General features: G+C 60.4%; 1 protein-coding gene across 1 annotated transcript in view; it reads left to right on the top strand.

The window, feature by feature from the left end:
• SLC6A3 (solute carrier family 6 member 3) overlaps nucleotides 1-13,331 on the top strand; it is a 37,278-nt gene that overhangs the window by 19,585 nt on the left and 4,362 nt on the right. Inside the window, exons 6-12 of the mRNA XM_034998811.1 lie at nucleotides 2,426-2,529; nucleotides 3,712-3,836; nucleotides 6,741-6,853; nucleotides 8,072-8,200; nucleotides 8,896-8,995; nucleotides 11,475-11,575; nucleotides 12,919-13,086. Of these exons, the coding sequence (XP_034854702.1) occupies nucleotides 2,426-2,529; nucleotides 3,712-3,836; nucleotides 6,741-6,853; nucleotides 8,072-8,200; nucleotides 8,896-8,995; nucleotides 11,475-11,575; nucleotides 12,919-13,086 (840 nt within the window). The remainder of the gene's footprint in view (nucleotides 1-2,425; nucleotides 2,530-3,711; nucleotides 3,837-6,740; nucleotides 6,854-8,071; nucleotides 8,201-8,895; nucleotides 8,996-11,474; nucleotides 11,576-12,918; nucleotides 13,087-13,331) is intronic.

Genomic DNA, 13,331 nt, shown 5'->3' with positions numbered 1-13,331 from the left:
TGGACAGATAGATAATAGATGGATGGATAGATGATGGATGGATGGATGTGATAGATAGATGATGGTTGGACAGATGGATGGATAGATAGATGATATACAGATGGATAGAGAGATGATAGATAGATGGATAGATGGATGGATAAGTAGGTGATTGATGGACACATAGTTGATGGGTGACAGATGGATGATTAATATCTTGGACAAACCAGCATATTCCATCCTCTCCAAGCACCCTGTCAGCTCAGGGCTCGGAAGGGACATAGACCAGGACAGAGCAGGACTACAACCCCTGGGCTCAGGCGAGCCTGAGGTCCCATGGACAGGTCCATGTTGTCCCCAGTCCAGAGGGTGGAGCCATTCCTGGTCCTGCTGTGGGGTCCTGGCTGATCTTTGCATCAGCTCCTCTAGGCCTCCCCTGGATAGGGCAGGGACAGGGGCTCACTGGCTTGGTGGTCATCCTGGGATGTCCTCCCAGGGCTCCTCCTGGCCCAGGTGCTACCCATACTCCCACCCCCCAGGCTCTTGATGGCCACACTCAGAGATCAAGTGGCCCTAGGCATCCTTCTCTGGGGCTTAGCAGTTGGGGCAGTTCCCACAGATGCCCCCAGGGATATAGTTGCAGGAGTTGGCCCTGATCAAGTCACGGGCTCCCCAGCACTATCCCAGGCTTGACCCTGACCCATCCCCCGGGGTTCGGTCCAGAGGGATCTGATGGAGTCTGCTGCAGGCAGGAGGCCTGGCCAGCATCCTCACTGGTCTAGAGTAGGTCAGGAGCAGAGGTTCTACATGGGGCCTGCCCCGCAAGCAGACAGGACAGAAGGGACCATCTGCTCCATCCCTTGCCATGTCCCTGGTACTATCGACCCTGCACTGCTCTGACACAGAGACTGCCCTGCATCCTGGGGATCCATTTCTGGATCCCCCATCTGGACAAGGGACTTCTCCATAGGGGTCAGCATCCTCAGATGGCATCCAGACCCTTATTCATTCATCTGCAGCTCTTGGGCTGGTTGACAGGTTGGGACAGGTCGAGGCTGGGGCAGACAGAACCCCATCCTGGAAGAGCTCCATTCCCGCAGGAGAGGAGAGGTCAGGTGCTAAAGGAAGGAAGGCAGTTCCACGTCGGCCCAGAGAGGCTGCCAGGGGGGCTTCCAGGATGGGTCCTGCACTGGGTCCAGAGCTGGGTCCTCGGGGCGGCAGTGAGCAAAGGCCTGGACAGTCGTCCAGGAGGCACATCCTGGAGGGGGGGTCACACGTGCGAAGGCTCAGGGGTGGGCACTGACCTGGTGAGGGCTGGCACTAAGCAGGAGGCAGGGGCTCTCCCTGTGACCATGGCTCCTGCCTGCAGTGGCCCGGCCAAGCTAGCTAACTGATGACAAGCACAAGGGGGACAGCAGGGCAGAGGCCCCTTGGCCCACTCACCACTCAGCTACTCAAGGCCGCATCCTGAGGCCTAGCCCGCTGCCTGGAACACACTGTCCCTGACACCAGGGTGATCCAAAGACTCTGGGCATGCTGCCCAAAGGACAGACGTCCTGCTGGTCCTGGAGCGTGAGCGGGTGGCCACCTCCCAGCAGCCGTAGGCTCCGGCCTCCTCTGCTGCATCCTGTCCAGCTCCCCTGTGAGGTCATACTCAGGCCAGCCACCCTGGGGCCCTTGGAGGTCGCCCCGTGTGCCCAGCCGATCTCAGGTGTCACTGCCTGAGGGTTCTTGCCCTCAGGCCTGCACCATGGGCTGCCTGGTCACTCAGGGACAGCCCCCAGGGCCAACAAGCCCCCAGACCCCTCAGATGGCTGATGTGGTCCTCCTGGGAGATGCCCCCAGGGTGGGGTTCAGCTGCTTTCCACCCCCACCCAAGGCTGCGTAGGGGCGAGGCAGTGCCCACATCCCCAGGTGGTCTCCTCATCACCCTGATGTGAACAGTTGAGTTTGACTTTTAAAAATACCACGTTGGTGCAGTTATCAGCCACGGGCTTTCACTTGGCCTGTGTGCACCGAGCGAGCACACACCAGTGCCTGGGCTTCACAGCCTTTCCACGGCTGCCGCTGTGTGCATACCGTGAGCCCGTGGCTTTAAATGCCGTGGGAAAGACAGCGGACATGAGTGGGCACGTCTGACCGAGGCATCAACGTCCGTCGCACCTTAATAAATTAACTACAGGTCTGGCCGTGCGCACAGCGGTGCTGACGTTCTGAGGGAAATTGCAAGCACCAAGATACAGCCCTTCCGTGAGCTGCGCTCTGGGGCCAGGGACACGGCAGGTGTAACCCACTGATCATGTTGTCAACACCACTGGCTCGTTGATGACAATGTTGTGTTTCAATTCGACCCCGTTCCGTGGAGCCCTCGCTGGCCCTGTGATAGCCGGTCTCCCGGGTTCAATGCAGTCCCTGCAATTAACCTCTCTTGTCTGGCTCTATGCAGGTGTGGATAGATGCTGCCACCCAGGTATGCTTCTCGCTGGGCGTTGGGTTTGGGGTGCTAATTGCCTTCTCCAGCTACAATAAATTTACCAACAACTGCTACAGGTAAGTCCCGAGCACCTGTCCCCATCACGGGTTCTGCCAAATCACTGACTTCTGGAAATTACGTGTCCCCAGATACAGGGAGGGGGGATATGCTGTGCTCACAGGGCCTCTGAGCCAGAATGGCTCTTCAGTGGAAATTAAAAGGCGGAAGCTACAGGCAATTTTGTTCTTGCTCTAAAGAAAGTACCGGAACAGATGAAGGTGTTCGCCACCTCCCGGAGTCCCCACTGAGGGCCCCAGCCTCTGCACCTTCGTCCATCGCCTGCCCGGCCCCAGCTGCCCCTGCCTCCTGGCCCCCAGGGCCAGGCCTCCCCAAGGTGCTCAGGGCAACCAGCTCCAGGGCAGGCAGCGAAGTGCCAGAGCTGAGTGACCTGCAGCCACAGGCTGGACCCAAAATCCATCTAAAAGCAAAAGCAAGTTTATCTGGGACCTGCTTTCTTTGACCCTTATGGGCTTGTGTTTATTTTCTTCACATCATGAGGACAGAAAATGCAGTAAAAATACAAACACAGCGTGCATAGCAAAGTGGCCACACATGCAGGTGGACAGCCCCTGCCCGAGCCCACGGGGGCCTCGCCGGGGTCAGGGCACTCAGCAAATGTCCTTCCACTCCGGTGTTCGGAGGGGCTGACCGCACCCCTGCTCCCCCACCTCTCCTTCCCTCTGGCCCTCTGAGTTCTCAGCCTTCTGAATGGGGTCCCCCATGTTCGGGGGACCCCAGACCCACCCCCTCAGAACTGCGTTTCAACCAGCTCCGCCCCCCAGGCTTCTAGACATCCTGCCAGACAGCCCCCTGCAGAGCATGGGTGGGGACCCTGCCGGTTTCCGTTTGCCCGCCCGGAGCCCCCACATTGCAGGTGGGGGCTGTCTCACCTTCACACTGAGTCGTGAGCACCAGAAGCCCCTCGGTTCCTGGGCGGACACGCATGGCTGGTCACCACAGGGCCTGTCCGGGCCAAAGCCGGGACACAGCCAGAGCCTTAGAGCCGCTCCGCCGGGGGTCCTGTCAGCCCGGGCACCAGCCTCTCTGCGGTGCAGCCCACGGGAGGGGCTGGGGGGGCCCTTCTGCGAAAGCACCCCTCCAAAGCCCGCCTGCCCCCAGACGCAGCGCATTAAGGACAAAGGCAGGAAGCTGCTGCCCCTGCTTCAAGGCATGGCTGGGACGTGTGTCTTGTTCCCCAGAGATGCGGTCATCACCACCTCCGTCAATTCCCTGACGAGCTTCTCCTCCGGCTTTGTGGTCTTCTCCTTCCTGGGGTACATGGCCCAGAAGCACAGCGTGCCCATCGGGGACGTGGCCAAGGACGGTGAGTCTCCCTAGGGCAGGCCCGGCGTCCCCACAGCTCCGCCCGCCCCACAGCCCTGGCCACCCAGGCCTCTGAGTGTTTACGCCGTGCAGTGGGAGGGAGATGCTTGGGCCCTGCGTCTGGCTCACACGAGCCGCACGTGTTCCAGAGCAGAGAACCCGTGGACGGGTCCCCGGGGTGGCGACACGCCTACCACACCCCACTGCTGCCCCGCTGGTCGCCAGCCCCCGGCAGAGGCCCCGGGGCTGCAGGAGAGGGTCTGGTTCCCCGTCTCAGGGTAGGCCTAGTCTTTGTTTACACTTTGGAAGGAGGCCCATGCAGCTCAGGGGTGGGGGCCACACAGCCCGCAGGGCCGGAGAGCAAGGCCAGAGAGAAGCCTGGTGGATTTGGGACACGAGCCGTTCATCGGCGCCAAAGCTTTTCCCTCCAAACACCCAGTGATCATGACATATGTAGGTGGGATTTGGGTAATAACCAGAGGAATCACGAAGTCTTGGGCACACAGGGACAACAGAGACCCTTGTTCCCAACCTGCTCACCAGCCAGCCGCGAACACCAGGTGTCTGCGTGCCAGGAAGTGGGCAGGTGGGAGTGGGCACAGGTGACCCAGGGAGCAGGCTGGGCCCCAGCAGGAGGCCAGGTGCAGGGGTGGGGTACGGAAGGGGCTGCTCAGTCCTAGTGTGTGGGTAGAAAGCCATGGCACTGGGTCGGGCCGGGACAGCAGGGTCTCCTGAGATCACTGCAACCCCTCACCTGCTGTCAGATTATTCTGGGGGTGAGTGAGGAGGACTCTTCCCCTGGAGTCTGTCCTCACCCGTCCACTTTCTATGAAAAAGCCCATCTTCTCCTGGGGCTGCTCCTCAGGCTCAGGAAAGCCCGTGAGGGTGTCCCTGACTCATCTCTTCCTGAATCTTTTTATTCTTGAGTGGGAGTAGGGACGGGGGAGCAGAGGGTCCCCCACCTGTGCCCGCAGCCCTTAGCCTCCATCCCATCCGATTCTTGCAGTGTTGAGCCTTCGGACCCCAGTTTGAAAGTAGGAAGCAGAGGTCCAGCCCTCCGGGACTGACAGGGAAAGCGGGGGCTGGGCGTCCGGGCGTATGTGCTTCCTAAGTCCACATCCTTGCCTCCAGGAAAAAATCCAATAAAGGCAGGAGAATGGGAACATAAAGCAAATAAATACAGAGCAGTGAAATTTACTCACTGCTGCATTTATGCATTTCCCGTGCTTTTGCCCTTTTTTATGATAAATAGCAATAGCTTACAAAAACCTCTATTAACCCCTGGAAGTAGAGTGAATATCTTCTATGCATTTCCGTGACAAGCAAAGTAAATGTCATTTATAGCTCTAATTCTCAAGAAAACAGGGTGAAATGTTAACTCAGGTACAGAACTGAAAGGCGAAGATATTGACATCATGCTCAACCAAGCTGACCGACCTCTACCTGGGTCTGTGGCTCATAGCATTTAGGCTCTAGAGCGTCTCAAATGAGCCGCCCCTCAGCCCTGCACTGGGGACTGTGCCCCTTGCATGGGGGCAGGAATTGCAGAGAGCCCCGGCCTGAGCACGGGGCTGTGAGGACAGCGTGGCTGTGGAGCTCTGTTCTATCCTCTACAAAGATCCGTCAGTGCCCAGCCCCCATCGGCTGGTGCCCGCCACGGCCCTGCTGAGGACTGAGAGATTAGGGAAGCCACGTCTTTGTGCGTAAAGGCTCGGAAGGCCATGTGAGTGAGTTAAGTAGGCCCATCTTTTAAAAGTGACCATGGAAATGATTAGTTTCCTGTGGGAATGTTTTTACTTTGGGGATCATCAAGGCCAAACTGCTGCGAGTCTGGTTGAGCCCTGCACCGTTTCCATCCCCGCCTCCCTGCCTCTGTCTGAGCCCATGGCCCCCACGCCCACCCAGATTCTACGGCGGGGTGAAGGAGCAAGCATGCCTCCCAGCATGTGTATGCTCCGCACAGCAGCCCCACTCCTGGGATGTCCTGAAAGGGAATGATCCCAGGGGAGCTGCTATGTGAGCAGAAACTTGCCCCTTTCAAGCATTTGCTGAGCTGTAGTATTTCCATATTCATTACATGGTTTTTAAAGATCAGACACAGTTACTCATTGGCATGGAAAAATATTCATATATTGCTAAATGTACCTCAGTGAGTGTGAGCATGTGTGCGTGTGTGAGAGCATGCATGTGTGTGAGCATGCATATGTGTGCTGTGTGAGCATGTGTGCGTGTGAGAGCATGTGTGCATGTATGAGCATGGGTGTGTGAGCATGTGTGTCAGCATGTGTGTGCGTGAGCATGCATGTGTGCATGTGTGTGAGCATGCATGTGTAAGAGAGCATTGTGTGTGCATGAGCATGTGTGCTGTGTGAGAGCATGTGTGCGTGTATGAGCATGGATGTGTGTGCGTGTGTGTGCATGTGTGTGTGAGCATGCGTGTGTGCATGAGAGAGCATGCGTGTGTGTGAGCATGTGTGCATGTGCACGTGTGAGCGTGTGTGTGAGAGAGAGCATGCATGTGGGGGGTGCGTGCGTGTGTCTGTGATGTGCACAGGAAAGCAGGCCAGGAGGCCTGACGGAGGTGGTCAGGGACGGCGGGCGGGCTGCTGGAGCCCCTCCCGCCCTTACCTGTGTTGGTACCGCTCCAGCCTCTCCAGCCCCCACAGCCCCACGCAGACCAGAAGGACCCAGAGGAACAAGGTGCGGGCCTCCAGCTGACGTCAGGTTTCCATTCTCTGGAGTCCTGGGCCAGGTGTCCACTGAGTTCCCAGGAGAGAGGACTCTTGAGGGAGAACGGGGAAGAAGGCGCTGGGAGGGATTTTGTCACCTTACTGCTATGTCGGCCTCCCTGGGTGGGGGAAGAGGGGAGCCGCCAGTCAGCGGCAACAGGCGGGTCTGTTTTCAGGGCCCGGGCTGATCTTCATCATCTACCCCGAGGCGCTGGCCACGCTCCCACTGTCCTCGGCCTGGGCCGTGATCTTCTTCATCATGCTGCTCACCCTGGGGATCGACAGCGCCGTGAGTGACCTCAGCACCTCGTGCACCAGGGGGGCCTGCCTGTGACAGCCAGGCGTCCTCACAGCCCTCACAGGGCGGGCAGACCCCGACGCCCCTGAAGGGTCTCCCAGACCTCCTGCGCTACAGAGCCCCGTGTGGCAGGAAGAGGGTCCCACAACTGCTGAGACCCTTCCTGGGTGGGGTGTTGGACCCACTCACCCCCTCTTTCACTCGGGGCCTCCAGCTGTGCCCTCTGCCCAAGTCACTAAGACCCGAACACACACATACAAGCCGGCAGCAGGACGCAGTGCAGGGAACGGGGTGAGGACCCCCCAGGGCCAGGGCCGGTCCCTCCTGACTCATTGCTTTCCTTGACCCCAGAGCCCCCCAGGAGGGTTGGATGCACCTGCAGAGCAGGGCAGCAAAGCCTCCAGCTGCAGCCCAGGCCTGGCCCGCTGAATATCGCGTGTGCAGCCCTGTGTGTGTGTGCACGTGCTCGCGTGTGCATGGGTGTGAGTCCGTGCATGTGTGTGCACTAGGGAGGACGAATGTGGGCCTGCAGCACTTCCTCAGGCTCCTGTGTCCCCATTGCCTGCTCAGGACCAACAGCTGAGACCTCAGGGTCCCCATGAGTGGCCACGGGTGCCCTGTCCCCCAGAGCTTCCTGGAAAGTGCAGAGAACCACAAATCCTGCCCCCTGTGAATGTGGGTCACACGCCCTAGCCTCCGGCTGTCGTCTCCCAGCCAGCCTGGTCAACGCCTGCTGGGTGACCACAGCCCTGGACCGCACATCTGGCGGGGATGAATCCCATGAGCAGCAGGGCAAAGAGGGTCACCAAGTAGGCCAGGATACTTGGAGGACACCCCATCATGACGACACTCAGAGTCAGGAAGGTTGTGCCCGTGGCCACGCCGGGTCCTCCCCAAGAACAAAGTAGGGCTGTGCTGTGGGGAGACTGTGTTTGGAGCAGTCGGGCAGGGCTGAGGCTTTGTGGCGATTTTAGCGGATGGTGCCACGTTAGCCACATGGGGCTGCAGACTGGCTGAGCACGTCCCCTCACGGGACAGCGTGCACCCCCGGGTCCTCTTTCCGGGGGCTGCGGGCTGCCTCGCGTGCAGGGCACTCTGCAGCCTGGATGCTGTGCGGCCCCCACTCGTGTCCACGCCCCAGGTGTAGGTCCGTTGGACGTGACGTAAATCGCGCCCCACCCCGCAGCGCCCCCGCTCTGTTGGCTGCAGATGGGCGGGATGGAGTCGGTGATCACCGGGCTCGTTGACGAGTTCCAGCTCCTGCACCGGCACCGGGAGCTCTTCACCCTCTTCATCGTCCTGGCCACCTTCCTCCTCTCCCTCTTCTGTGTCACCAACGTACGTAGCCATGCTCGCTTTGCCTGGCGCAGCCTCACTAGCATTTGGTGTTGGCAGCGTGGCTGGTACTGTCTGAGAGCCCCAAACCGTGACTTGTACTGATATGCTAATGACACGCGGGTCGCTGTGGTCACACGTGGGATTACGTGGTCGCACAGGGTAGCCGTGGTCACCAGGAGCAGCTGTGGTCACACACGGGGCAGCCGTGGTCACAGCGGTAGCTGTGGTCCATGGGAAGCGGTCTCGAGTTCCTGCAGTTCCTGGACGGCCCCCTTGGAAGCGGCCTGGGCTAAGCGCCTGCCTGTTGCATCTGCGGGGCTGGGGGCCAGGGGAGGCCTGACCACGGGGAGCGGGGCCTGGGTCAGCTCCCCTCCCAAGTTTGGCATTCGGCTGCTTTCACCTCTGATTGCACCTGGAGTGCCCCTGGGGGGGGAGGGGATGGAGGAGAGGAGTGGGAGGGGAGGGGAGAGGAGAGGAAAAGAGAGGTCCTTGCCATTCCCGCACAAAAGGCATGTCCCTGAAAAGCTGTGCGTGGACTGAATTTCAGTGATTCCAACCGGACTTCACGATAGACTATGTCTGTAAACTGAATCCGCAGGCCCGGTGTCTATCTGGGGAGAGTGTTTTTGTGGGCTTCCTCGGGTGAGGCGTGCCACACCGGGCACCCCAATTTCAGCGGGCACCCCCTCTTCCAGGGCGGCATTTACGTCTTCACGCTGCTGGACCACTTTGCGGCCGGCACGTCCATCCTCTTCGGAGTGCTTGTCGAGGCCATCGGGGTGGCCTGGTTCTACGGTAAGGACGGGCCCTCCTCCGGGGCCGGTGTGCGTCAGCAGGTGGCAGACCCAGCTGCGGTGCCGTCACTGGGACCAGCCAGATCGATGAGCACAGTTAGCCGGAGGGGGCACCCCAAAACGCTTACTGTGGTCAGAACTGTTTGGTGTGGCCACCTGATCGTACTGTGCCGATGTCCTCATTGGTCATTAAGAGAGAATGGCTTACGGGCCCGGCGGAGGTGAGGTCTCCTCAATCGGCTAAGAAACAGGCCTGTTCCTCCCTGGGGAACGTGACCAGCACGCAGGTCGTGAGGTGGGGGCTGATCGGCGTGTTTCACCGCGCCACGCTCACCGTCAGCTCCTCACGCCCTCGCTGCTGACCAGTCAGCCGCTGGCTCCTGAGTTAGAGCTCCGCGCCCCCCGAGGTTGGGAGCCACTGGTGGGCAGGCAGCGTCCAGACGAGACTGCGCCCCCTGCAGCCACGGCTGGCTTGTCCCTGCTGGCCCGCTGGGCTGCGTCGCGGGCGTTGTGACGGCCACGGGCACCCAAGCTGGAGAAGGCATCCTTTCCCAGGATGCTGACCTGGGCCAGCTGCCCACTTTGCCTGCTCTCCCGGAAGGAGGGAGCTCCTGGTCAGGCTTCTCTGGGGCACTTAGCAGTGACAGCTCTGGGCATCAGGTGCACTCTCCCTGGCTGTGAGCTCCAGCCCAGAGCTAACCGTCTGCAGGCTGCACCAGCTCCCCTCCCGTGGGAGCCCTAGGGTCACCCAGTGGGCATGGCCTCGGGGCCATGGACAGCCTGGCCCGAAGAAGCAGGTCGGCTTTGAGAGGCTGCACCTGACAAATAGTTCACATTCCCAGAACGCTTTTTCAATTATATTTTCTTTTCTACAGAAAAGGGAAATATCGAACTCTGCTTTCATTGGCACCTGGAATCAATACTTGATCATTTAAAATTGGGCTCTCTCCCCCACCCCCAAATGAAACCCCACAGTGAAAGAGAGGAAGTGCCCCAAACGCGTCCCTCGGTCATGAGCTCAGTGCTGGTGAGGCGGGAGAGACGCTGGCGACCGCACGCTCCCCAGAGCCTCGGAAGACAGAGTCCACGTTGTTTCTCCAAATGGCCGTTCACATCTCTAATCCCCACACACAGTCTGTGTTTCTTGGGAGATGTATCAGAGTGTGCTGGGTCTGTGCACCAACGGTCCTGTCGGTCTTCGCGCCAACAGCCCAGCACCAGGAGGGGCCCTGGGCTGACCTGACCACTCGTGGGGCTGAGTCCAGAGGGGCCGAGGGGATGGCCTTGGGTTCGCCTTCTCCATTCCACTCTGCCCCTGGTCCATCTCCATGTCCAGGGTTCCGATGATGGGGTTGGTTTGTGCAGAGGGAATTCTGAATGGAGGGGTCTTCCCAACGTGTCCCCAGCGTGAGGCCCACGAGACTCACCCCAGGCTCAGTGGACAAACTGTGGTCGTCCGAGCAGAGGCCAGGCCAGACTCGGGGTGGGAGAAATCACTGTTGAGATCTCTTAGAGACAGTGCCAGTTCACTAAGCTTTAGAAATAGCTTTCCTTAAGAAATAATGATTATAAATATATCGTGGAATATTGTCCAGCCTTGAAAGGAAGGACATTCTGACACCTGCCACAACACGGAGGAACCTTGAGGACATCCTGCTGAGTGAGATAAGCCAGTCATAATAGGACAAATCATGTAGGATTGCACTCATGTGAGACAGAAAGTGACAGTGGGCACCAGGGTGGGGGAGAGGGGAGAGGAGTTAGTGCTTCATGGGACAGAGCTTCAGTTTGGGGAGATGGAAAGTTCCAGCTAGAACCATCCGATGCTGGTGGTGGTTGTATAGCAATGTGAATTAGCATCTCTGAACGCCATACTTAAAAATGATTAAAATGGTAAAATTTGTTATGTGTATTTTAGCACAATTTTTTCATTGTTATGTTAGTCACCATACAGTACATCATCAGTTTTTGATGTAGTGATCCACGTTCCATTGTTTGCGTATAACACCCAGTGCTCCATGCAGGACGTGACCTCCTTAATACCACAATTTTTTTTAAAGAGAAAAAGAAGTAGTTCTGGCCGAGGGGAGGCAGGACAGCCTAGGGCGAGGGAGGAAGCGCTGAGGGAGGAAGAGGACAGAGAGAGGGCAGGCGAGCTGCCGGTGCCCCACACATGTCCCTCGGTGCGCAAGACGGTTGAGGAGTGCCCATCTCCCGGTGTCACCACAGTGAACACATGTGGGGACCCTGGCCAGCAGGAGCACTGGGAGGCCTGGGGGGTGCTGCAGGAGGTGGGGTGGGACCCGGGGCGGGGAGAATGTCGTCCTGACCCCCCCACCAGTGGGAAGTCTGAGTGGGGGGGAGTGTGCCGTCCTGACCCCCCACTCGCGGGAGGTCTGGGGGAGCTGCAGGAGGTGGGGTGGGACCCTGGGCGGGGAGCATGCCATCCTGACCGGCCCACTCGGCTCCCTCCACCACAGGCGTGAGGCAGTTCAGCGAGGACATCAAGCAGATGACCGGGCAGCGGCCCAGCCTCTACTGGAGGCTGTGCTGGAAGTTCGTCAGCCCCTGCTTCCTCCTGGTAAGGACCCCACACGCACGCCACCGCCCACACTGGCCCCAGGGCCCCTGGTGGCCGCACGCGCCTGGGCTCTCACTCGTTCGTGTGAGGCTGGGGAGGGGCTGTCCCCTAAAATCTTCCGTGGTCTCCTGAAGGTGCCCCCCACTCTCTGGGCCCACTGAGAAACCTCACGCTGGATCCACGGTGGTACTCCCCTGTGCATCACAGCGCTGCCATGGGGGGGAGGCCAGAGCTGAGCACGGCCACCGGCTGGCTCCTGCCCTGAGGACAGTCGCGGGATGTAGACTTCCGGGGGTAGGGGGCACAAGGCTCAAATGCCGAGGACAGGAGTAACTTAGATCCTGTCCCAGCATGGCCACCACGAGCACGTCCGGTAGCCGCCTGGCTCTTCTCATCAGGCCAGGGGCCGCCAGCCCAAGCCCATGGGCCAAGTCCACCGGCCGCCAGTTCCATTAGAACAGGGCCACGCGGATCCCCTTACGACGGCCCACGGCTGCGTCCCCACTACAGCAGCCGGGGGAGTCGTCATGTGGCCAAGCCCTGATGGCTCACAGAGCCTGACCTGTCCTGCCCGGTCTGGACAGGTGACCCCGGAGGCCGTTCAAGGGCTGTCCGCGTCTGAGCAGAGAGCCCCCCGAGCTCCTCACAGAGACGCACATCTCCCCGACCCCTGGCACGTCTGGAACGAACGCACCTCCTGGGCCAACCCAGGGCTGGTGAGAGGCAGAGGCAGAGACAGAGACAGAGATAGAGACAGAGACGGAAAGACAGAGACAGAGACGGAGAAACAGGGACAGAGATGGAGACAGACAGAGACGGAGACAGAGAGGCAGAGACAGAGATGGAGAGACAGAGACAGAGAGACAGAGAGACAGGCAGGCAGAGAGGGAGCGAGCGGGAGCCTGGCTGCTGACACAATCCGCAGTTTCTCCCTGAGCGGAGCCCAGACGCTCAGAAGCTGCCGATCGCGCCCCCCGCCACCTGAGGCCTGCTTCTAGCATGTTCATCTCGGCTGCGCTCAGGGGGCTGAGGGGGTCAGGTGTGCTCGCTGGACAAGCCAGGCAGGGTCTCCCGGACATGATAACCTGTGAGGCTTTCAAGCGGCAGCTGTGAGGCTGCCTGCATCCCGCGGGGGGGGGGGGGGGGCGCCTCGCGCCCCCCCCCCCCCCCCCCCCACGCAGCGCGGGCCTGGCTGAGCGGCACGCACGCGCAGCAGGCTGGCAGCCCGGGCCCCCAGAGCCGCCCTGGCCGGGAGACCCCCCGGGTGAAACCGTCGCTCCCGGGCGCACCTCTCCCCAGCCGCCCGCTGAGAGCCGCCGCCTGAACTCTGCCCTCCGTTTCAGTTTGTGGTCGTGGTGAGTATCGTGACCTTCCGGCCCCCGCACTACGGAGCCTACATCTTCCCCGAGTGGGCCAACGCGCTGGGCTGGGCCATCGCCACGTCCTCCATGTCCATGGTGCCCATCTACGCAGCCTACAAGTTCTGCAGCCTGCCCGGCTCCCTGCGGGAGGTGCGTGTGAACACGGGCCCCTCACCCTGCCCCGCCCCTGCTGGGACACCAGCAGCAAGGCCGGGTGGGCGCCCACCCCCCGGGTCTGCCGCTGCCTGTTCCTCTCTGCCCCCCAGGGCGGGCTGGCGGGGGCGGCGGCCACGGGGGAGGACGGGCCCGGGGCAGGCGCGGAGGAAGCCGGCTGTGCGCGCGCGCGCGTCCGCCTGCGTGCGCGTCCACGTGCCTGCGCATCTGCGTCCGTGCGT

This window comes from Mirounga leonina, unplaced genomic scaffold (genome assembly GCF_011800145.1).
Source record: "Mirounga leonina isolate KUSES-001 unplaced genomic scaffold, KU_Mleo_1.0 Mir_95, whole genome shotgun sequence".
NCBI lineage: Eukaryota > Metazoa > Chordata > Mammalia > Carnivora > Phocidae > Mirounga > Mirounga leonina.
The sequence above is the reverse complement of the archived record's forward strand: the minus strand, read 5'-3'. Positions and strand labels throughout refer to the sequence as shown.